General features: G+C 43.5%; 1 protein-coding gene across 6 annotated transcripts in view; it reads right to left on the minus strand.

The window, feature by feature from the left end:
- The window catches only part of Atrnl1 (attractin like 1), a 538,539-nt gene that overhangs the window by 484,104 nt on the left and 28,519 nt on the right, over positions 1 to 25,916 (minus strand). For all 6 annotated transcript variants that reach the window (XM_040742230.1, XM_040742247.1, XM_040742234.1 and 3 more), the window contains exons 6-9: positions 22,430 to 22,604; positions 20,506 to 20,593; positions 12,011 to 12,266; positions 8,192 to 8,375 (exon numbers count right to left, since the gene is read on the minus strand). In XM_040742230.1, the coding sequence (XP_040598164.1) occupies positions 8,192 to 8,375; positions 12,011 to 12,266; positions 20,506 to 20,593; positions 22,430 to 22,604 (703 nt within the window). The remainder of the gene's footprint in view (positions 1 to 8,191; positions 8,376 to 12,010; positions 12,267 to 20,505; positions 20,594 to 22,429; positions 22,605 to 25,916) is intronic.

The raw sequence follows: 25,916 nt of genomic DNA on the forward strand, positions 1-25,916 counted from the left end.
TTATCTGTAGGCATAAGGATAGAGGTGTTTAGAATAGCTTGAAATTACAAGTTTAGGAAAATGGTGGTAGTAGGTTCTGCTGTGCGTTACATAATGTCACAGTGGGTTGTTGGCTAGCATTACAATACCAGGGATTAATCCCTTCCTATAGAGTGGGACTCAAAGTCAATTAGACATCTGTTGGTTACCCACAAGATACATGTGCCACTATTACGTTATCAGGGATATACTAGACAGCCTGGGGTCCATAGGCTTTATGACTGGGTAGGACTAGTGGCTACTGACTACCGAGTGCTTATTGCCTTGGCAACGCACAGAGAAACCTGAGACACGATGAGAGCTAGTCTTCAAAGAGGAGGCTTCCAGGTCAGTTCTAGCTCAAACTCTATGTCCTGGGTCTGAAGCTGTAGTATTGTCAGAGGCCATGAGCGTTACAGCAGGTGACAACTAGTGTTCAGACGTCAACCCGCCATAGGACTGACTCTCTAATTGATAGAGGTTAATCCTGCAGGACTGACTCTCTGATAGAGGTTAATCCTGCAGGACGACTCTTGGAAATCACTGCTCACTTTTGCTGAAGCAGCTTGGGGTCTCTCCAATACCTTCATTGTAGTGTACAATCTCACATGATGTGAATATGTGATCTCTTGATTGCATGAGGATCTTATGGGCACATATATCTGTGGATAGTCAGGAAGATGACTTTTCATTTGGCTGTATAATTTAGGTGTGTAGAATATGAGCTGGGACATGCTCCACAACTGGATCGATTGTCCCACGAGGACTGTAGACATTAAAGGGCAGCTTGTTCCTTTTGCTCAGACTAACTACACACAGTTGACTCACTTTCACCTCAGAGAAAGTTCAAACCAGACCAAAGGCTTTTTGTAAATAGATCACAAATTTAAAACCTTACAGCTATGCACAAAGGTCAGAGTTGCAGGTGTCTAACCAAGGTAACTACAAAAGCACCCTAAAGAAGAGCACGCCAATTCTTCGCTTGCCGAGTCTACTAACAAAAACCTGTACCTAAAGTTGATCTCACTGGGCACTGTGCTCCTGCCCTCTGGTCACTGTCTTACTCCTGAAAACTTGAAACCCTGAGTTGCCATGGCAAATGACTCAGCTCCGTGCTGCTTACCCTAGGAATGTGCTTTTGACCAATGAGAGGTAACTTGTAATTTTTTTTTATTTTAATGCTCCAAGCTTCCTGTAAAAGAAGACTTTCTATGCTAGAGGAGAAGAAGCTAGGAGGAATTAGAATTAGGACAAGAGAATTAGAATAGGGACAGAAAAGTAAAGAGACTTGTTTGGGATGGCAATGGGTAAGAGAGTTCGTTTGCCCTCAGATACCCTAAGTTCCTTTGGCTTGCTGTAGCATCTGATCTGAACTTTGAAGAAGACCTTGGAGCCAGACCCCAAAGGCCCTCATTATAGTATCGTAGCTATAAGGACTTACTTTAGCTATGAGAGGACAGCAGGGACAACAACAAAATCCTATGTTGTTCTGAGAGTCTCTTAGACTCGCTATCCACAAACCAAAGCGAGGTGTCCCACCGCTGGCCCTGGACCTTGTACTAGTCTGTCCCCACGTTGAACTTGGGACCTACTAGCCTCTCCTCTAGAGCGCTCCCCTACCTCCATGGCCCCTTCTCATTTTCCTGGTTTCTGCAGTTACTCTAGGTTATATATCGACATCCGCAGGTTTGGAGCTAGGGTTGACAACCAAAAAGAGCACGTGCCCCCCGCCTTTAGGGCTCTGTGTCACTTCACTGGGTACATTTACCATGCAATTCCATCTATTTGCATGCAAAGATCATGACTGAGTTTTCCTTCACAGCCAAGAGGAATCCCATCCTGTATCACATGTTCACTGTCCATTTGTCAGCTGAAGGTCACTGTTTCCATTGACTGACTATTGTGATGAAGGCAGCAAAAAGCAACATGTCAAGTCCTCTGGGCACATGCCAACGTGAGATAGGGCTGGGGCTGACGGTGGACTTAAGTTTAGCACTCTGGGGGGACCTCCACAGATTTCCAAAATGGCTATACCAGTTGGCAACCCCCCCCAACAGTGGATGGGGGTTCCCATTTCCCCTGCACCAATGTTTGTGGCCAGCTGTTTTCTTGATCATAGACAGCCACACTGTCCGAGGTAAGATAAATCTCAAAGTAACGATAATCTGGATTTCCCTAGATGCTAAGTAAGGGCACTGAGCTCTTTTTAAACTTAGCCATTTTTAAATCTCCTTTTGAGAACGCTATTCAGACTCATAGCCAATATTTTGGTTGGGTTATTTGTTTTCTTGAATTTTGAGGGGGTTTATTGTTTTGTTTTGTTTTTTAGTTCTTTGTATACACTAGTATTACCCTCTACTAGACTTATACTTGATATAGATTCTCTCCCACTCTGCATGCTTCCTCTTCATTTGGTTGATTGTTTCCTAAGCCATGGAGAAGCTTTTTAGTTTTACTGGGTTGCATCTGTCAACTGTTGGAGCCCTATTCAGAAAGTCCTTCCTATGCCTCTGTCTCATAGGATACGCCCTGCATTTTCTCCTCACTGTTTCAGGTTTCACATGGAAGTCTTGGATCCATCTGGAGCTGATTTTTGTACAAGGTGACAGACACGTATGAAGTGGAAACTGTCAAGACAGTTTTTACCCTCCCTAACAACGGTTTCTAAGAAACCCACACCGATACCACTCTTCCTAGAGAAACACTGAAAGCATTTCTCTAAATCTGAGGGTCGGTAAAGACATGTATTAATTAACCATCACTCCCCTCTATTCTACACTTAGGGGAGGATGAAGTGGGCATGAAAAGACAAGACTGAAAGCTTTGAAACCCAAAAGGGGTTTTATTCATACTCTCCACATAGAACCTGACCAACTACTGTGGAACAGAAACCTAAAAATACTTACACAGAAACTACTAAAATCAGCAAGTCTGGTATAAAACAAAAATATCCGTTTTAATTCCATCAAGATAGAAGCAGAAAGAAAAAAATGCAACATTCATTGAATGTATATTATTCTCCCCAAAGTTAACATATAACTACAAATTCAGAATGTGACCTCTGTGCAAAATGTCTGTGCTAACGTAAAAGGGCGTCACAATGTAAGCTAGGTAAGTGAGGTCCTGTTAATATGAGATTCATATTTGATGGGGGAAGTCCTTCTGTGTATATGTTGTCTTGCTGGTTGATAAATAAGGCACTGTTGGCCAATAGAGAAGCAAGATAGGTGGGACTAGGAGTTGAGGAGGATTCTGGGAAATGTAGTCAAGAGTAGGGGGTTGCCATGAGATCTGGGGAGGAGAGGGCGCAAGTATGCCATTCTCGGTAACATAAGACCTTATAAAAATATATATAATAGCAATTGTGGGTTAATAATTAAGTCAGAGCTAGTCATTAAGAAACCATAGCAAATGGTCAGCAGTTTCATAATCAATATAGTGTCTCGTGTATTATTTGGGGTTGACGCAGCTCTGGGACCAGACTGGTGGGAAGAATCCCATAACACATATGGACCCCAAATTCAGTGCCTGGAGTCTTTATGAAGCAAGTCATGTATAGACGAAAGTTAAAATCAGAAGGATGTGATTACAAGGGAGGAAGCCCATGGTGCCCTCAATACTAGAGAAGCAGAGGATGCTTGTGGGAGCCTTTCCCAGGGGTACAGCTCTGCTGCCTTGGTTCCAGAACTAAAATTGCACATTCTCAATTCCAGCCATGAAAGAGCACGTTTCTGTTTCTAGGAGAAATGAGGCGCATGGCAATACGCAATGGCATCTATAAGAAAATGACACCAGGTGAGACAGCTCAGGGGGTAAAGGCATTTGCTGCCATGCCCAACCCCCATAAGCAAACTGTAGCCTGTATGCATGCACACAGGCTACAATATGCTAAAATGTGGCCCCCAAACAGACACACACACACATACACACACATGCATGCACAGTCATATATGTATGCATGAACGTATCTATGCTATCCACACAAACAATACATAAATAAACAAATAAGACATAACAAACACTAGGTATAATTTTCAACAATCATACAACAACATTTTTTTTCCTAAGGAAACAATCCCAAATCTTGGGAACACCGTAGAGTCAGAAACTTCCATTCACCAATGGTCAGAAGACAAATGAGCAGACATCCAAATTGGAATATGGTTTGGGTAAAATCGAACATGACACTAGTTCCTTTGAGCAAGAACTTATCATCGTAAATAATCAGATTAGGAAAACTGGTATATTGGCCAACAGACTAAATAAGAACATCTACACCATAACTGTTCATTCAAGCCAAATACCAAACCACAGGACTTAAAATATTGAAATCATCTATGCCCATGCATAACAGCTTGTGACAACAGAGCCTCACCATCCCACATTTCCCAAGGCGATCTACTCTTCCTCCCTCCTAACTGATGACCGCATAAACAACCTCCTATTTCACGTTCTTGTTTCCAACCAGGGGCTTTCCTCTTATTCCACTGAGAAAGTAAAGATAAGGGACCTTTGTAGGCGTTCTCGACGCCTCTACCCACGGCCGTGCCTTGAGTCCGCACAGTCTGCCCTCTCGCGCATCCCTGAGACCACGCCGCACCTGCGTCCTCTCTCTCTCAGCACCACCTCCCGCTGCTGCTGCTGCTTTTGCAAACACCCCTCTAGCAAACTGCCCCCCTCCGTCCATTATCTGCATCCGTCTGATGTCTCTGGGTCAGTCCCCAATGTTACCATTTCTCCAGCCTTAAAGGAAATGCTCTCTCGATCCACTTATCACTCATCACTATTAACAAATTTCCCGTACAGTTCAACTCCTCAGAGAGTTGCCCATACTTTTTCTGGTTTTCTTGTTAACCTACAACACAGCTTGATAAGCATTGGATAAGGCATTTATTAAAAAGCCTTCAGACATTCAGTATGCAGACATTAACTATGGCCATCAGTGTTACCTGAAATGGGATTTACCTAATAACAGATTTACATAATTGTTCTGTCTCCAAAATCTCTGACAGGTAAGTTTCTTAGAGAAAACCAAAAAAAGTAAAATGAAATAACTAAGCAATTTAATTAGCTTTGAATGCAGAGACGTAAAAATAACCCCATAATATCAAAACGAAGCCTGAAGAGACCATTTCATGGAGCTAGGTATAAGCCTTGTAAAATTTTCTAAAGTATACGTGACTTCAAAGGCCTTAAGTATGAAACTGATACAGTACCACACCTTAATCACTGGGAAGCACGACTTATAGTTATTACTGTAGATATATCACATCTACGGAAATATTTCCTGGCAATGTTTTCCTCTCACTTGAAAAATAGGTTTTCAAAGTCTAAGTCTCTGTTATCGGTCATACTTACACACACACACACACACACACACACACACACACATGCATGCACATCCACAGCCTTGCAGAGAACAATGAAAGTGTTAATAGGCTCTACCATATGTATGGTCTGTAGGCAGATGTACAAAAGGCATCATGAGCTGCAGCACTTAGCAGAGCTATAGTGGCAGCAGACCTTTAAAGCAGAGTTGAAGCCCTTCTTCGGGAGGCCAGTGTCAATGAGTACAGCACACTGACAAGATACAACAATCGGCTTGGAGAAGTGAGAACCCTGACAGTAAAGAACACTGTTATTCCTCCACTCTTTAAACGCCAACAAATTGGATCTAGCCACCTAGGAAGCGGGACCGCAGCAGCACAGGCTCTGAGGGTACCCTCAACGCTCTCGCCTCAACACTTCCCCAACAGCGAAAACAAAAACATTGGAGCCTCTTTTAATACGCCACATTGTCATAAACTGGTAGCATAAAATATCAAATCACAGAAGTAACATCAAACATACTCCTATTTCTTAAGTTATAAAACAGGACACTTTTTTTTCTCCTATGCTGATGTGTACGGCTGTCTGATTCCATTCTTGGTTTTTTATGAAAATGTCCATGTTGTTTGCTTTTGTGAGAATATTTCCATCAGACACAGAATTTTAGGCTGATTGTTTTCTTTCAAACATTTGAAAGCCCTGTGTCCCCTGGGTTCCCTGTGTTCAGTTAAGAAGTTGTCTAGTAGAGTGTAGAGGATTTCCTTCACACGTAGCAAGGGTAATGAGTTCAGTCCCCAAAGCCACGTATAGGCCAGGTGGGTGTGGTACCCCACCTGGATCCCAGTGCTGGGAACGTAAAAGACAAGCAGGGATCCTTGGGGCAAGCAGGCTAGCGAGATGAGAAGTATCAGCAAACTCTGTGTTGAACTGAGAGACCCTTCCTCGATGACTAAGGTAGATGGTATAGAGGAAGATCCTCAACTTCAACTTAAAACCCCCACATATGCACACACAGGTGCACGCGCAACTGCACAAATGTATGCACACCCCATAGTAACAAACATGCACACATGCACATCCGGTACCCACCGCGCACGTATATTACAGAACAAGGAAAAATTGTCAGTTGTCGGTCTTAGTTGCCTCCAAGGCAGGGAAGTGATTTCTCTCTCTGCTTGCACTACTGTCTTCACTTTGGAGGGATTTTACTATTATTAGATTAATTTCCTTTGTCCTTGGTGCTCACGAGGCTGCTTCATTCTACGACTTAGTATCTTTTGTCATGTTAAAGTAGTATTATTCACTTCCCACAGGAAGTCTCACAGCCCTACTCCTCTCAGACAGTGAGGAAAGGAGGGTAGGCTGAGGGAGAAAGGGGAGTCATTCACTAAAATACTAAATCACTAAATAATAAGCAAGTTCTCAAATACTGCAGAGGACATGTCAACTGTCTTAAAACAAAAAACATAATTTTTCAGATTCCAGAAATCAAACAAGTACAATAAAAATCATACATTGAAACTATAACACAAAAGGCAAAGGTAAAAGTTTTTTCTAGAAAAAAAAAAGAATGCTAGGGATATAAATAAGTCACACACTAAACCAAAAGGGAAAAATCAACACACACAAAAAAAGTTCGAAGTCACCATATTAACTGGGGAAGACCACATCGAAATATCACTGAGCTACTGTCTCTAGCTACCACATGGGCAGGAGTAGGACCCTCGTCACCAGCTGCTTGGAGAACATGGAGAACAAGGCACGCCCTGCCGTTGGATGCTCACAGCCCTAGAGAACCGAAAGGTAGCTCGGTAACACATTACCATGTCACTGTCATGCATGCACCTCCGAAAAATCACTGTAAATAAGCATCAGAAGGCTAGTGTAACATGTATAGTGCAACACCGTCATTGGTTAAAAAAAAAAGAGTGAAAAATATATTGTAAAGCCACAAGCTTTGTATTTCTTTCAAGTTAGATGAGAAAAAATGAAAAATGCTCTTTGCAAGGTTAATAAACATTAAAGTGAAAGTATAAATAAGAACAAACCCTGGACATATAATAACAGAGCTTGAGGTTATAGTGGTAAACAAAATTACTCATCTAAAATGAATATATTAGAGGTACTTGCAGGTACTCCTATGGGATCAGAAGTTGTATTGTTTATACATAGGCGAATTTGTTATTTTGCACTATGGCTGCATGACAAAATATAATGTTAACATAACAATGTTGAAAGTTCAAAAACTTTGCTATGACATCACTCTATAAACACCACTGCTGCACAACTAAAAGATATTATTACAATAGGGCTCACGCTCACAGGGACTCACGGGACGGTGACCGCACACTCAGGACCCTGCTCAAGCTAAAGTCAGGCAAAGCCACAGCAAGGAGGAGGAGAAGTGGACACCAAGCCCCACCCCTAACCAGGAAGCTCCCTGCAGTGGAAAATCAGTTTTCTCCAATGCAGTGACACTGATACATCGACCACACCTCTAGGCAATGTCCAAGAGCAGTTGGTCAACACTAAATGAATTCTATGATAGAGTGTGTGTGTGTGTGTGTGTGTGTGTGTGTGTGTGTGTGTGTTGTTTTGGTTTGGGTATTTGGGGAGCTCGGCAGTTGTTTTGTTTGTTTGCTTGGTTTTGTTTTTGTTTTTTACTGAGAGAAAAAGAACATAAAGATGATGGGTAGGGAGGTAGCGAGGGTATGGGAGGGGAGAAGCAGGGGAAGGGAAAAGAATACTATCAAAATATATTGTATGAAAAAAGCCAATGAAATATTACCACACAAGCGATTATCAAATGTCCTCCCTCTCATACCTTTCTACCTGGTCTACTCACCAGGTCTTGGTGTTGACTTCATACTTGTAAAGGTCGTCCACCAGTCCGTACTTATTGCCTGGCAGTGCTTTATACCCTCCATGCACGTAAATGGACTTGGTGACTTCATCATACACACTGGTGTGGCCATATCCACCTTGGACAATGGCTCCTTTAGTTTCCGGAACCAGCCAAGTGTTTGATGCTGCAGGAAGAGGAGAACAAATCACAAAACTCAAGTAGTAATTAAAGTAGCAATTAAAAATTCAAGCAAATGTCGCAAAGCCACCAAGTTAACTCATTAAAAATTACAACCAAAATGTCACAAAGCCACCAAGTTAACTCGCGAAAAATACAAGCAAAATGTCACACAAAAAAACGCCAAGCTAGCTCTGGTGACACAGCTTTATGAGCAGACAGAGCTACCTGACACTTACTCGGTACATAGCCGAAGGCACGACACTGAGAACTGAGGAAAGACTAAGTGTCCTAGGTCTTCCAGAAAAAATTCTAAGACACTGAAAATCCAACTTTTGAGATTATAAAAAAAAGAGGAAACTTATATGTACTTATTCAAAAATAGTCCTTAATAAGATAAAATATATAGCAAATACTCATTACGGCCTTCTGTGTAACGAACTTGAAATAAATTAGTGATGTAAAAAGAAAGATACAAGTTACATGACCACTCTCTTAAACCCAAGATAACTGAATAAACTTTTAGCACCACACTGGTACTAAAGACTGAAATTCTAGCGCTCTCTTGACAATCCACGGTATTATCGGGGCTCCACCAGCAGGCACGCTGGTGAAGAGTTCCTAAGGGAAAGGGTTTATTCTCCTTTGTCTTCAGTGGCAGAGCAGGTGGCTGCCGGGAACTGACCCTTTGTCCTCCACAGAAACACGCGCTCTTGACCACTGAGCCATCCCCTGCCCGGGCCTGCACCTCCTTTCTACACAGCCGGGAAGCACCCCGTGCCGTGGCGCAGCCACGCAACCAGCGTGCCAGCGCTGAGCAGCATGCATCACTGTTCCGTGGGCTTTGCTGTGTCGTTTTCAGGGCGCAGGCACCCAACTGTCTGGACCCGAGTCACCGACCGCAGCCACTCAAACGCACTTGCACACAGTAGGAAATCTTCCCGCTTGTCCTTAGATACAACACACAGAATCTTCAAATGCCCATGATTCACCTAGTGTTCCTATGAAACTCAAAAACCATGGTTCCTACCACTTCTGTGCAGCCAGCAAAACAATACTGTTATAAATCCGCTTAGCATTTTGGTTACAGGATGAGCCAAAAGGAACTGAGACTATAGATGGCTCTTAATTCACCAAAATCCCAGTTGTCATTCTATAATCAGATCAGCCCTGATTGAAAACAAAAATCCAGCAAACAATACATTCATTAGTTAGCAACCTGCATGGACATTACCATCACGGTGCGTGACGGTGCACCTGTTGTGTTTTCCTGGCTATCCATGCAAAGTGACAGCACCTGAATGAGGCTATGAAAACGTGACATGTATGATATATGCTGTGTGAACTAGAGCACACGTTAGAGAAGAGAGATACATCTATGAAACAGCTTGCGGACTGACCAACCCTGCAACTACCCAGGCCCACCCCAACACCACCGCGTCTATCTATGATCAGCTGGGGTTTGGGGTGGGGGGTGGGGGGCACTGTGGACCCAGACCTACAGGAGCTCCATGACACGGGGGAGGGGCAGCAATGGGATATCCCGGAAGTGTCCCAGTGAAAGCCCAGTGTTGACAATACAGCAGAGACCAGAGGCCTCAAACCTAAGCAATGATTCTCCGCAATGAACACCTGAATGTCAAGATGTATGGATAAAGGGGTTTTTACAGAGTGTCCCACTGTGACACACTGCAGCTTCCATGGTGAGAGTCTCCCTTTCCTCCCTTTCCTCCATTTTTTTCTATTCTTTTTTATCTTAAATTTTATTTTGTTTTATTTGGGGAGGGGAGGTTGTTGGGGCAGAGGGCAGAAAGGACAGGACAGGAGATGGGTGGGGTTGGGATTATGACGTGAAAGGCACAAGTGATTTTTTAAAAAGGGAAGGTTGCCGGGCGGTGGTGGCGCACGCCTTTAATCCCAGCACTCGGGAGGCAGAGGCAGGCGGATCTCTGTGAGTTCGAGGCCGGGCTGGACCGATAGCCTCCAAAACAATACGGAGAAACCCTGTCTCGTAAAAACCAGAAAAAAAAAAAAAAGGGAAGGTTAAAATATACACACATATATATATGTACACATCATATAAACTTATGCATGCATGCGTGTATGTGTGTGTGTGTGTGTGTGTGTGTGTGTTAAACAAGGTCACAGTAAGCCAGAATCTAGGTCCAGGAAACAAAGCAGTGACTGAATGAACGAGCAGACGATGATGCGCATGTGGCCAGCAGTGTGAGGTCCACAGCCAGGCTATCACAGAGTGTGAGGTCCACGGCCAGGCTATCACAGAGTGTGAGGTCCACGGCCAGGCTATCACAGAGTGTGAGGTCCACGGCCAGGCTATCACAGAGTGTGAGGTCCACGGCCAGGCTATCACAGAGTGTGAGGTCCACGGCCAGGCTATCACAGAGTGTGAGGTCCACGGCCAGGCTATCACAGAGTGTGAGGTCCACGGCCAGGCTATCACAGAGTGTGAGGTCCACGGCCAGGCTATCACAGCAGTGTGAGGTCCACGGCCAGGCTATCACAGAGTGTGAGGTCCACGGCCAGGCTATCATAGCAGTGGCGAGGACATGGAAACGGAAACGGCAGCACAAGTGCAAATGTGGCGTGTCCTTCTTTCACCGTGGTGTACGGAGGACAGAGACAGACCTGCCGCCACCTGAAGGGCCGCAGGGAGACTGTGGCCTGCGTCTCCCTCTAAGCCCGTGGTTCTCAACCTTCCTCATGCCGAGACCCTTTAATGCAGGTCTTCATGTTGTGGGGACCCAAAACCATAGAATTAGTGTCACTGCTACTTCATAGCTGTACTTTCGCTACTGTTGTGAACTGTAAATACTTTTGGAGACAGGTTTGTGGATGGGTCGGGACCCACAGGTTGACAACCACGGCTAAGCACACAGGCATCCTCACTGCTTATGTCCCACTGACCCTACAGACAGCGTCTGCAAGGCCACACGTGTGTTGACACAAATGCCAAGAACTGGATCTCGGTAAGTGAGCAAGATCCAGAAATGAGCATATTCTTACCTTTAAATAGCAACAAGATAAATGTTTGTAGACTAAAACAAAAACTAAAACAAAAAAGTACGGTATGAAAATGTCTTAAAGAATGGAGGGTGGGGGGAGACTAGAAAAAACTACTTAAGGAAAAAGGGACAGTAATCCAGAAACTCATGCACAGATTGACCAGGTTGCCTCAAATACTAATAATGACCTCCTTTAGAAGCTGGCAGCACAGCCTTGACAATCTACTTTAAACGGGCCTAGCAGTGAGGCTCAGAACATAGTACAGAAAAGTGAAAACTCTCAAACTCATGGAACACAAGACAGGAGCTAACTTCAGCTTTCCAGGCATAGGTAAAATCCAAGGAAACAGCACCATCTATGGGAATGTCTTACATTTAAGAATATTTATACATCTTTGAAAATGAGTGTGCAACATTTCCCCCTCATCTGGCTAAGAGATACACCCAAATATTAAAGAATAAAAATCTAGCATCATCAAAAAGATTATACTGAAAAAAACATTAGTCCTTGCCTTATAAGTCCAATCTAAAACAAGTCACCATTTTGACCAAATAATTAAATTAAAAAAAAAAGATTCTCAACCCATTAAAAAAAAATGGCATTTTAAACGAAACTCACAAAGGTGGTACTCCTGTATGCTGCTTGTGTAACCGTATATTGCAGAATATCCAAATATCACAATCATGACAACGTCTCCACTGTCCAGCTCCATTATGTGTGCCGAGTGCCCCTCCACCGCATACTGCTGGCCGTGTCCCAGAACAGTGGGGGTTTTCGTACTCCACGACTGGCTGGGTATATTAAAAACCCATAATTCATCTGTGACATTGCCATCGCTTGTCTCAATTCTGCCTCCATACATAAAGATGTTTTCCTGTAAGTTAAAACACATACATCAGTAGGCAGAAGAGTTATTTCTTAACATGCATTAATGTTTTTTTTAAAAAAGACCATTTTTTTAAACACCACATTTTAGTAACTGCTCACAGCATACCTCAAATGGAAACACACCAACGATCAATGGAAAATGTAGCGATAGTTTGTTTGCAATCTAAGAAAGATTGCCTGAAGAGAATGCAGAGCTGAGCCACTAGTCAGCCACACACCTAAGCCACTAGTTGGCCATAGAGGACAGGGAGTGGTGGTCAAAACTTTAGTCCCAGCACTCGGGAAACAGAAGCAGATGATCTCTGTGAGTTCAAGGCCACCCTGGGCTACATGAGACTGAATCAGTCCAAAAAGGAAACAGAGCTCACACCTTTGATCCCAGCACTTGGGGTGACATGCTTTTAATCCCAGGCAGGAGCTCAGGGCAGCCTCAGTGCAGTCTGGGGTTTGGTGGAGAGCACTGCAGTCTGCAGTCACACTGAGGACAGGATCACACCCCACACACTTTGGTCTTAGCCTTGGTAGACATAAGAACTCTCTAATGCCTTGGTTGCTTTGCTTCTCTGATTTTCAATTTGAACTCCAATATCTGTCTTTGGGTTTTTTATTATTAAGACCAACTAGAAATCATTCTACGGGAAAGTTGCTGCAATGTATTTCCATTTAAATGCTCACATTATATAATCTACTAAGCACATTTCTGGTTGTTCTACACAAGAAGAGAACCCTGAAACGACGCGAGTGGAAATGCAGTAAACAAATCAGAAACTTAATGCGTAAGAGTGCAGTGGTTCTACAATGGACGACCCTCACACATCAGAAAAGCCATGAAGTTGGCTGGCATCACCGATGGAGTCTTCCCAGTATCTGAATGATCTGAGTCCCTAACAGCTACATTTTAATTTCAACACCTATGCAAACTGTTCTTCCTGTTCTCAATTACTCAGTGTTTTCCAGCACTAGTCACCAAAAACACAGGTATTTGCATATCACATAAAGTACATTTTATTACCATTTGTGGCGTAGGAAAACTACATACCTTCAGTTCACCTTGGGTAAATCTTCACAACACTTACAAATTACCCAACTATTTTCATTCACAGATGATTCATATAAATGACACAAAAATGGTATAGACCACTCTATTGCAGCAAACTAAAAAGATGATTTCTTCAGTTTTGGTAAAGGCTATCTAAGGAAAACACTAAGCTAAAATATACCTAATTGTGAAATGGGGGATGCTTTCCTCTCAGACTAAGAATAAAATAAGGGTGCCTACTTTTTCATTTCTGCTGAAAACAGTACTGGAAGGTCTACCTGGGACAAATAGGAAAAAACTAGTAGGAGCCCAGGGAAAATGGAATGGGAGATAATTTCTATGAGCAGGTTATATCACCTTCTATATAAAAGATCCTAAGAAATGAAGAATTCACAAATGAATTCAACTATACATAGCATGAGGTCAGTGAACAAAATGCATATAAGTCCACACACTTGCAATCAACTATCCAAAACTAAGTCAGCAAAGTAGCTACCCTGACACCAAAAGTAAAAACTATTCAGGAAAAAATTTTTACAGAAGAGTTCAAAACTGAAGGTATTAAACTGCTGAAATTTACAAAGATATAAATTGAAAGATACTGCATCAGAAGACATAACATTTTGACGACAAAGATCTCAAAGTCTGTGCAGTCACCACGATCTCTATCAGAATTTTAACTAGCTTCTTTGCAGAAATTCATTTGCTAAATGTCATTAGCAAGGGTTGCAGAAAATCAGAACAGTCTGTAAATGTAAAAAAAAAACTTCGTTCAAATGTAATACAAAACAAGTCTCAAGACAGTGAGGTTCGGGAATAAATCAGCACAACAGAATGAAGAGTCCAGAGATACGCTGATGATGGACAGACACGCCCATGGTCATGGAGAATCCAGAGATACGCTAATGATGGACAGACACGCCCATGGTCATGAGGGATCCAGAGATACACTGAAGATGGACAGATACACCCATGGTCAAGGGGGATCCAGAGATACACTGATGATGGACAGACACGCCCATGGTCATGAGGGATCCAGAGATACACTGATGATGGACAGACACGCCCATGGTCATGGGAGATCCAGAGATAACACTGATGATGGACAGACACGCCCATGGTCATGGGAGATCCAGAGATAACACTGATGATGGACAGACACGCCCATGGTCATGGAGAATCCAGAGATAACACTGATGATGGACAGATACACCCATGGTCAAGGGGGATCCAGAGATACACTGATGATGGACAGACACGCCCATGGTCATGGGAGATCCAGAGATAACACTGATGATGGACAGACACGCCCATGGTCATGGGAGATCCAGAGATAACACTGATGATGGACAGACACGCCCATGGTCATGGAGAATCCAGAGATAACACTGATGATGGACAGACACGCCCATGGTCATGAGGGATCCAGAGATACACTGATGATGGACAGGCCCGCCCATGGTCATGGGGGATCCAGAGATAACACTGATGATGGACAGACATGCCCATGGTCAAATGGTTTGTGACAGGAGTGACAAAACTACTCAAAGGGAAAAGAATGCCCCTTGTAATACATGATGTGGGAAAACACACATGAAAACAAAAGCAGAACTGTTACCATACTAAAACAGTTGAATTACTAAAAACGGTTGAAATAACTAAATAAACGTAAGAGGGAAAGATATAAAGCCTGCCACGAGACTTCGTGAGTACGATGGCAAACGGGAAGACACTTCCCTGGGAAGCAGTAGATGAGAAGAGCCAGATAACAAAGAAAAAGGCAACTGGAGAACACTGCAAACCACAGGCAGACAGTAAAACAGCAGAGTGTTGGCACAGCTGAAGGAGCCGGCGGCTTCATCCCCTACAGCGTTTCAGCCCAGTGAGGCAGCCCTGGCAAAAACATCCATTGCCCGACCCATACAGAACTAGCCCACATTCTGTGAAAACCTCCAGTCCAACTCGGGGCTTCAGTGACACCATGGCTCCTCCATCTTGATGGGTCAGCATTGATGGGGAGCCACACCCCAGGTAAGGACTCTCCACGTCTCAGAAAGCTGTGGGCAGGCAATGTGTTGAGAGAGAGCCTATTGCTGAAAAACTGATCTACCCCCAAGCACCTGAAAACAAGAAAGTGTGAGCTCCACCTGCCTTCTCACCAGGGTAGAGACAGCCACAGTAGGCGGCTGAGGTGAGAAGGAGTCAGAACTTGGAAATTTCAGGTACCCACGGTAAAGGGTCCCTGCCCTCTGCTCTTCTTGGTGGCTAGGAACTGAGTTCATCACATGAGGGTAACTGTCAGTTTCGAGTTTTTCATGCCCAACGTTCCTATTCTTCGTGTGTATGTGTGTATGTGTGATTGTCTGTGTCTGTCTGTGTGTCTGTGTGTGTCTGTGTGTCTCTGTGTATGTGTGTGTCTGCGTGTGTCTGTGTGCGCATGTGTGCGCATGTGTGTGTATGTGTGTGTGTGTATGTGTGTGTGTCTGTCTGTCTGTGTCTGTCTATCTGTGTGTCTGTCTATCCGTGTGTGTCTTGTGCATGTGTGTGCGCATGTCTGTGTATGTGTGTGCGTGTGTGTCTGTCTGTCTGTGTCTGTCTATCTGTGTGTGTGTCTGTGTGTCTGTCTGTCTCTGTGTCTTATGTGTGTATGTATCTGTGTGTGTGTCTGTCTGTTTCTGTGTATCTGTGTGTGTGTCTGCATGTGAGCGTGTGTGCGTGTGTGTGTGTGTGTGTGTGTGTGTGTGTGTGTGTGTGCTGAGCAAGGATAAGGAGTGTCTCATGTTACTCATCCATCTGGGTGAGCTTGACTCTGAGCTTCAGGTCTTCCTGCCTCTCCTTCACAAGTGCTGGGTTACAGGGATGCACCCCAGCAGGTCTTAGGCAGCACTGGAGAGCAAATGCAATAATAGCTCATGCATTCTTCCAACTAAGCTTCATCCCAGCGTTTTCCTTTCTTCTGTTTAACCTTGCGTCCCCCTCCCCTACTTCCTTCCTTTTAAGTAACTTCTGACATTAAAGCACACACTTCTGCCCCTTTCTGCTTTCTAGTCCGCAGCGGCACTTACGTTAATCAATTCTAAGAGTATTTATGTATCTTGTTTGATTTGGTGTTGTTGCTGATAGAACCATTTTTCTCCTCTCTGAGCAGTACCAAGGCTGAGACCTCAAGAGTGCATTACTCACTAAAAAGACCCTCACGTATGTACACACGTATGTAAACACATGTGGAGGACAGTGACTGACATCAGGTGCTCCCTTTGTCCTCACAGACTGGTGGCCAACAGACCGTGAGGAAAAGGGAGACCCCACACCCAGAGCCATCTCCCCAACCCTGCTTTATGACATTTTCACACTGATATATTTCTCTATCTATTCATATCTGCCCATTAGTCTCCCCTCTCCCCCTACCTATCTCTCTCTGAGCCCCTTCCTCACCATATAATCTCCCTTCTGCCCCGCCCCTATACATGTACATTTAGCTACATAAAATTATGTGCAGAATCATATCTAGATTTTCATGAGATGTGATATTGTCTCCCACAATGCTCTCTCCTGTTCCTTCATCCTCCCTTTGCAGTTTTTCCTCTTTGCTCACTCTATTTCATGCTACACACACACACACACACACACACACACACACACACACACACAGATTCCACCTCTGAAAAAACAAGCAATTTTTGTCTCTCTTTGGCTAATTTTGCTTAACTTGTTATTCGGTTCTAACCATCTTCTTGCAAATTTCGGTCTTTATGGCTGGACAAAACACCACGTGTATACCCACCCCACCTGCACCATCATTTTTTTGGGTTGGTGGGCTTCTAGGTTGGCTCCGTGTTTTGGCTCTGATGGGTAGTGCTACTACAAGCACGGATACGCAAGCAACTCTGACGTACGCTGACTGTGATCCCTAGAGTGGTAACTGGGTTATTTCACGGTTGTACTTTAAGCCCTTACGAGCCTCTGTGTCCATTTCCACAGTGGCTACGGTAGTGCACATCCCAGCCAGCCGTGTATAGGGTGCCCCTCCCACTGCAATCTTGACAGCATTCGTCAGCCTTTGCTTTGTCTCCTTTTAAGTAGATTTTACGTGTGTGAGTGTTTGCCTGCACGCATGTGTTTATGGACACCGCGTGTGTGCCTGCTTCCTATGGAAAGAGAGTCTGGCCCCACAGAACCAGTTTACAGATCATTGGAAACCATCACATGGACACTGGGGAGCGAACCTGGGTCCTCTTCAAGAGCGAAAAGTGCTCTTACCAACTGAGCCCTCTCTCCAGCCCTCCATTTGTTTTCCTGGTGGCAACAGGATCTCAGGATGGTTTTAATTTTCATTTCCCTGATGAGTAAGAATTATGAACGGTATCTCCTGTATTTATCAGCTAGCTTTATTTTTCTCTTCTTTCTTTTTAACTTTGGCTTTTCGAGATGGGATTTCATGTAGCCCACACTAGCATAAAGTTGCTATGTAGCAAAGGATGGCTTTGAACCCGGGTTCCTCCTGCCACATCCCAAGTACCAATATTACGGGAACACAGCCTGCCAGCGTGTGGTTCTTTTGCGACTTGTCTGTTCAGTTAATTTGCCTATTTGCTGAGTAGATGGCTGCTGGATGCACGTTTAATTTTTATGGTTCTTTATGGATTCCAGGTGTTAAGGCTTTATCTGATATATGGTTGACAGGGATTCTCATAGGCCCTTTATCCTGCACACATATACAAAAGGAAAAATACATTAAGGAAACCCATTATTTTGAACACTAAAAAATATTTTAAAGTATCTAAACTGTAAATACATCTATATGCTTTTTGCAAAACATGAAACTCTACACTACAATTCATAGAACTTCTAAGTGATCTTAAATAGCCAAAACAATCTTAGGGAAAAAAAACTAAATGTCTAATATTTAAAAGCTACAGTCCAAAGTGTGGTAACAGCACAAAGACAGACATACAGACCAACACTGCAGAACCCAGAGTCCAGAGATAAACTCTTACATGTGGTGAAATGACTTCTGACTGGAATAGCAAGACATGACAGTCTTTCCACCAAATGGTTCCTGGAAAGTACTTACCCACATGCAGAGGAATGAAACTGGACATTCAACTCACACCACATACCAAACCCAAAGTGGAAGACAGATACAAACATAAGATCTAAAGTACCTAAACTAGAGGGAAATTTAAAAAAAAAAAAAAAAACAGAAAGCATAAAGAAAAAGCTTCATGTTGCTGACCAGGCAATGATTTCTTACATACGTCACCAAAACCAAAATAAATAAATAAATAAATGAACCGGAACTACATAAAACCTAGACTTTTGGACAGAGGACGTGTAACTACGTGTTACAGCATGTGCTTAGCATGTGTAAGAACTTAAGTTCAATGCCCTGCAACCCCAAGGCATCTCCAACACACCAAAGAGCAACACTCCTGACAGTGAACAGACCCTAGAGAAGGAGAAGCACTTACAAAGCACGACTCTGGTGAAATGTTAACAAAGAACCCCTAAAATTTAATGACAAAAACAAACCAACATAAACACGGCAGAAGGCTTGAGCAAACACATCTTCAAAGCTGATACACAAGCAGCCAATAAAACTGTGTAATAGCAGGGCATGGTGGCCCATGCCTTTAATCCTCAGGCAGAGGCCAGAAGATCTCTGTGAGTTCAAGACAAGAGCCACATAGTGTTCTAAAAGAAGAAAAAACAAAGCACTATGCAATGATACAAATTGTTAGGTAACTACAAATCATAAAGTAGTAACATACTATTATCACCAAGGCCCTATTATCTAAGAACAGAAAACACTGTTAGCAAAGCTGTAGACAAAATTGGAAACTATAAACACTGACAGACTATAAAATAGTACTCTCAGTATACAAAACAGCATAGTTGTTCCCAAAAAAACTAACACAGAATTGCCACGGTCCTCCAGTTCTACTCCCAAGAATTCATCTAAACAAATATTCACAGTATCCAAAAGGTGGGAGTAATCTAAGTGCCCACTAACACTTGGGATTTTTTTTAATGTACACGCACAATTAAATATTGTTATGAAGAGACTTGGAAGCTTTGTGCTGAGGAAAACAAGCCACAAAAGAGCAAACGCCATTAGGTTCCACTCCCATCCCAGACCTATACCAGTCAAACTCAGAGACGGGAAGCAAACTGCAAGCTACCCAGTGTAGGGAGAAGGACTTCTGTAGCTTCACTAGAGTTAAAAAACAATTATGAAGATGATGGTGATTATATAACATAAATGTACTTAATGTCACTGAGCCCTGCATTTAAAATATCTCTCAGACAATAAACTGACATATAATTTACTGTGGTAACATATTATTTACGATTTCCTAAAGTTTACCTGAGGATACAGAAAGCAAAGCTAGCCGCAAGCCATGGAGGCCAGGCAGCGGTGATACACACCGTTAATCCCAGCAGTCATAGTAGGCAGCCACAGAGCCAGGCCATGGTGGCACATGCCTTTAATCCCAGGACTCAGGGGACAAGCAGGTGGCCAAGATCATTAAAAAAACTGATCCAGTACTAAAAAGAAACCGCTCACACAATGGTGATCTCAGCACCTGGGATCACACACCTTTAATCCCAGGATCTGAGAAGACAAGGCGGCAGTCTGGGATTGCAGTCTGAGGTTTGGTGTGGATATTTATTCTCCAGCCATGCTAAGGAGAGGGCAGCCCTTTCAGCCTGAGGTAGAGTAAGAGCTAGTGGCCGGCTGCTTTACTTCTCTGATCTTCAGCTTGAAGTTTGAACCCCAATATGTCCTTGGGTTTTTATTTTTCGTGTTACATTTACCTCGATTTTTGTGACTGATAAAATAACTAGTCTTGCTATAATCCCAGAACCCAAGAGATTAAAGTAGAAAGACCACAAACTTGAGTCCAACAGCCAGTTTATGGCCAGCCTGGGATATTTAGCAAAGCCCTGTCTCTAAAACAACCCAAGGAGGGGAGACCCCACCACCAAAAGTCCTCACTCTTCCTTGCTGTACATGCCCAACATAAAGCAACGTTGTAAAATGTTAGTTTACCAGTTCTCTGTATCATAAGTCTTATGACCTACTATTCTCACTGAGTGCTTGAAATAAATCTGAGATCTAGTATTTTTCTAACACAAATTCTTAAAGACAATAACTAGATTTTTGTTCACACATGAGGCTTACCTGATATAGAGCAAGAGAATGCCCATATCTCTGGAGAGGTCCCCGTGATACAGCTCCTACATTCCATATACTGCTTTCCAAATTGTAACTGCAAAGAAGAAAACAAACGGTATCAGTAAGCTAAAATTCCTTTTCAGGTACTTAATTTCTGCATGTGTTTCTTCAGCCGAATACAAATTCTCTTTAAATTCAAAGGGAGGCATAACTAACGATTTCATGGGCCATGTTTAAAAATTGTTAGTAAAGCTCCAGTAAAAAAAAAAAATGACTAGCAAGACTCAGTTATTTAAATATACAGTATCCAGTACTCAAGAGACGTCTCGGTGGTTAAGAGTACTTGTCTGGACAGAGGACCATCTGTAAGTCCAGTTCTTGGAGATGTAATGGCCTGACCTACACAGGCACCAGGCACACATGTGGTACATACACACACACACACACACACGCAAAGCACTCCAAAATTTAAAACTCTAAAATTTAAAAAAAGTTAAAACAGACACATGAACTTGAGTAGAGAATTCATTAGTCTAACTGCATTCAATAATTACAGTGAACTTAAAAATAATGAGTTCCTCACTTTCAAATTAAAACAAAATCCAGTTTTTTCTTGAAAATTCCCTCATTTAAGACTTTCCACAAAATGATTTTTACAACAGTCATTTCCTTTTAATACTTATACTTATCTCTATACATATTTATCTTGAAAAAAATCAATTCATCAAGAGCTACATATTTCCTATGCATAAATATACCTGCTTGCTAGTAACTCTTTTAAGTTGTTCACGGTAATTGCAGTAGTACACAGGTTTCTGCAAAAGTAAGCTAGTCTTGCATTATGTGACACAGAAGCTTGACTTCTAGAACTCTAATGAGTACGCACACTGAAGTTCTAAAACTACGCATCTGGAGTGTTTAGTGCTCAGATTCCAGGTGGGGTAGCATCACACTCCACACTGGATATTAATTTAGGAAAGCATACATGCAGCAGCACCCCAGAAGTAAAGGGGGGCCGCTTCCCAAAGTCCAGTGACCCCTGCAACATATGAGCTTCATGCTCCCTGTGCTCTAGACCCTGCAACTCTGCAACAACTCCCCCATCTTCCCTTTGGGGTATGTGTGTGTGTGTGTGTGTGTGTGTGTGTGTGTGTGTGTGTGTGTGTGTGTGTGTGTGCGCGTACACGTGTATATGAGTGCATTGTGTGCACGTGTGCGTGAGTGCATGTGTGTGCACCTGTGTGCACGTGTGTGTGAGTGTGTGTGTTCCTTCTGTCTTACTGGATCAGCACACATGTCTGTAAACAGATTTAAACAACAACACTGTGACCTTACTTCCCCTTCAGGCTACCACTCTGCTCCGCAGCTTCTCCGCCTTTATTTCTATTCTCTCTTACACTAACTGCAGAAAGATGTTTAACCCAACTACTCCACAAACCTGCTTTTAAGGTCAACATCTTCAGAGCAAATCCTTGGCCACTGTCCTGCCATCTGTCTTAGTTAATGGCCATCATTTGAAGTGGGTGGCACTGTAATTCTTGCATTCGCTTCGCTCTGAAGACACTGCCCTGGGTGGCTTCCCTAGACCTCTGGACATTCCTTCCCACGCTGTTTGCTGGTTTCTCTTCTCCCTCTCAGCCTTCTAGTGTTTCAGCCGCTGTGGCTCAGGTCTTGCTCTTCCCTGAAGAAAACTCATCCCCGTATAACTTCCTTCTAAAGAAATGCCTGTGTCTACTCTTCTTCCCAGATTCCCTATGTTCCAAGCCAAATGGTCTGTGTGTCTTCTAAAGTGTCACTCAAGGCATGCTCTAACCTCCATGACTCACAGCTGTGCAATTTTAACAACTGCGTACTACCACAAAAATATCTGTTTACATATCTGGGCAATGAAACTTAAGTTTATTATAAAACTCTAAAAGCACACACTTACTTCAGAACCATTTGAAAAGAACTGTAGTTAAAGGTATATCCTCCAATCACCCACATAAATTTCCCATGTAAAACTGCTTTATGGGAAGCCCGACCTACAGAAGGGCTGAAGGGCTTAACGTTTGGCAAAATCCAGTAGGACTCCGTAGAAGGAACATTCAGAGAACAATCCGGACCTGTTTAAAAAAATAACCACACACACAACACACCGGATTAAATAAAGATCACAGATTACAGAAGCAGATTGCACAGGTTAGAAGAATTTAAGAACATAACGTTCACCATTTTAGAAATGTGAGGTCAGTGACCGTCTGACCCCTCTTGGTGGGTCACACCTCTAAAGCCTTCAGCCAAGAAGCTGAGGAGAAAGACTGAAATCTCAAGCACTAACAAGCAAGTTTAGCCTGAGCTACATAGGAAGAATTTTTCCCAAAATCTTCCCTCATAAACAAGAGTCTGAAATACACTTTGCAAGTAAATAATTAACAATGGAAATACAATCAGATCTTAACAGGTTCTAATGACTATCAGAATCTATGAAAAAAATCTTAAATAACATGAAACTTCATATTTATTTTGATGTGCTACCAGAGTATTAAAATGGAAAACAACACCCTCAAATTCTAGTCCTGTCAACAGTGACATCACCTTGAAAAGATTTGTTTACCTTGCCAATCATCAAGCTTCCATCTACAAAGTGGAAATAGCAATCTGCTCGCAAATACTATTACAAGTTTTTAATATTTCACAGAATAGTATCTAAAGCATTTGTAAGTCATAAAACATTGAACAAAGTGGAAATAAGAATCGCCGTTACTAACACCCAATCTTCAGTAGGTGGGTTCATGTATCCACAAAGAAAACGAAGTGCAATAAAATGAAAGCTATTTTAATCTACAGTAAGTTTCCTAAAACGAAAGCCATCATTAGTTAGAGTGTCTCCTGCACAACTGCTCAGTCTTGGTTCCCTCGCCACAAGATGCAGATGAGGGGGATCCACAGCCCTGAAACCCAGGTCACAGAAGGAGTCCTAGGGCTCCAGCCCTCTTCTTGCTACATGGCACCCTACACCTGAATGCACTTATGCAGCATCGTCTCTGTCCCAAGCACACCTGGTGTCACTGCACTTCCTGTCACTGCACTTCCTGTCACTATACTTCCTGTCACTGCACTTCCTGTCACTGTGCTTCCAGTCACTTAGTTTCCTGTTACTGCATTTCCTATTACTGCATTTTCTGTCACTGCACTTCCTGTCACTGTGCTTCCTGTTACTGTGCTTCCTGTCACTGCATTTCCTGTCACTGCACTTCCTGTCACTGCGCTTCCTGTCACTGCGCTTCCTGTCACTGCGCTTCCAGTCACTGAGTTTCCTGTTACCGCATTTCCTGTTACTGCATTTTCTGTCACTGCACTTCCTGTTACTATACTTTCTGTCACTGCATTTCCTGTTACTGTGCTTCCTGTCACTGCATTTCCTGTTACTACACTTCCTGTTACTGCACTTCCTGTCACTGCATTTTGCAGATGCATTTGTCACAAGCAGAGGCCTATGGCTGCACGAACTGAACCAGGACTGCATGGCTGTCTTTGAGCAGGGTGTCTCTTGTGTCTCAGTTTTTCACTCTCCAACCTATAACTGTATTACTATGTACACCACCCGAGGTCATCACCACCCACACCTATTTAAAACAACAAAGCCAACCGGTAAATGTGTGTTCTGGCTGCTTCGGGAACTGACCAGTCCCTATTCTCTCCCTCTGCTGAATCTTTTTATCACTGGAGATAAAACAGTATTGACACTAAATGAATAATTACAACAGTCTCTAAATACTGAGATGCAATAAACAGCAGACGCTGCCTCTTGTACCAACAGCCACGTCGTGAATGCAGAGGAAATGGAAAGAGCTACCCCGGATAAAAACGAATCCGCAGAGGTGAAATGTCCTCACTGCTCATGGTGCAAGTTCTGGGGGTTTGCATCGAAGCTCAAACCACTCATAGCAGCCCTTTAGACCCAACCTGATCCAGAAGCAAAGGGCAGACCACAGTCAAGTTCTCCTCTGTTCAATTCTCTGAATGCGCAGGGAGGGAGGGAGGGAGGGAGGGGGAGGGAGGAGGGGGGGAGGGAGGGAGGGAGGGAGGGAGGGGGGAGGGAGGGAGGGAGGGAGAGGGGGAGGGAGGGGGAGGGGGAGGGGGAGGGGGAGGGGGAGGGGGAGGGAGCAAAGCCTGGAGTGAGCAGAGGTCACTGGTTACAAGGAGCAAGGGAAGAAGCTGGTTCCATAAAGCAACCAGCAAGGGCCAATGGAGACTGCAGCAAGCTGGGCACTGGCAACGCTCTAGGGGGTTTCGTCGCCATTCTGACACCAGTGGGACTATCTGAGATTATGGAAGAAGGTCAAAATGCCAACACTGAGAGGACTTTCAAGGAGACGCTATCAGACCCGTGGATACTTGTAGGGCTTCAAGTACATACAGTACAGGAAGTAGCCGCCAAGCTGGTGGGCAGAGCACAGAAATATAACTGAAACGGTGCCGTCTCATTAAAATGTTAACAGAGTTACTTCTTGTGATGAGCAAAACAGTGGATTCCCAAGATGAATGGATCCACCAACCAAGATGCTGTGGACACTTCAGAAAGACAAATTTAGCATACTGCTTGGTAGGTAGAGAGGTGTGGCAGACTCCAATGCTGAAAGAAGTTCTTTCGGGGTAAAACGTTATCAACCAGTATTACATAAATAGAATTGCAAACGTCACTGACCTACCCTTTAAGAAACAGTCACAGTGACTACCAGCTCGATCCGGGACTGCACCAGCACAGTCCTGAACTGCAGCACCTAGGGATCTAGGAATGAGGGATGCTGGCTCCAGGCGAACATGGACACTGACTAGACATCTGATAAAACATTGCAATGAGAACGGAAAACGTGAATGACTCAAGCACTTGAGGATACTATCCCTGGCTCAGTGATAGACAGATCGTCGATATCAAGAAGAGATCATTTTAAGAGTTATTTTGCAAGACCTTAAAAATAGGTGTCTTCCATATACAATGTGGCCATTGCACCCATGAAGTCACTGCAGCTCTGATTAGTTATTAGCATGTACAAGGTCAACCCAGCAGGGCAGTCAGCATTCCAGAAGGCAGTGGATTATAAAAAAAATCCGACCAACCAACCCCCAGAATGTGGAGGGCAGACAGACAACCCCCATGTTGAAGAGGATTAATTACAGTTGAGAGATCGCATGGATCGCAGAAAAAAAACTTTGAACTTTGGACTTTTAAACGTTGTTGAGACTGTGATAGAGCACGGAGACTTCTGACGTCTCAAATGCTCAAGCCAGGTCCAGCATCTCTCTTCCTGCTGCTTGCTGGCCCAGATGTAGGTCTCTCACCTACCTCTCCAGGGCCATGTCTGCCCGCATACCGCCATGTTTCCTGCCGATGACAATGGACTAAACCTCTGAACTGTAAGCCACACCCAATT

Source organism: Mesocricetus auratus, unplaced genomic scaffold (assembly GCF_017639785.1).
Source record: "Mesocricetus auratus isolate SY011 unplaced genomic scaffold, BCM_Maur_2.0 Super-Scaffold_4256, whole genome shotgun sequence".
Lineage (NCBI taxonomy): Eukaryota > Metazoa > Chordata > Mammalia > Rodentia > Cricetidae > Mesocricetus > Mesocricetus auratus.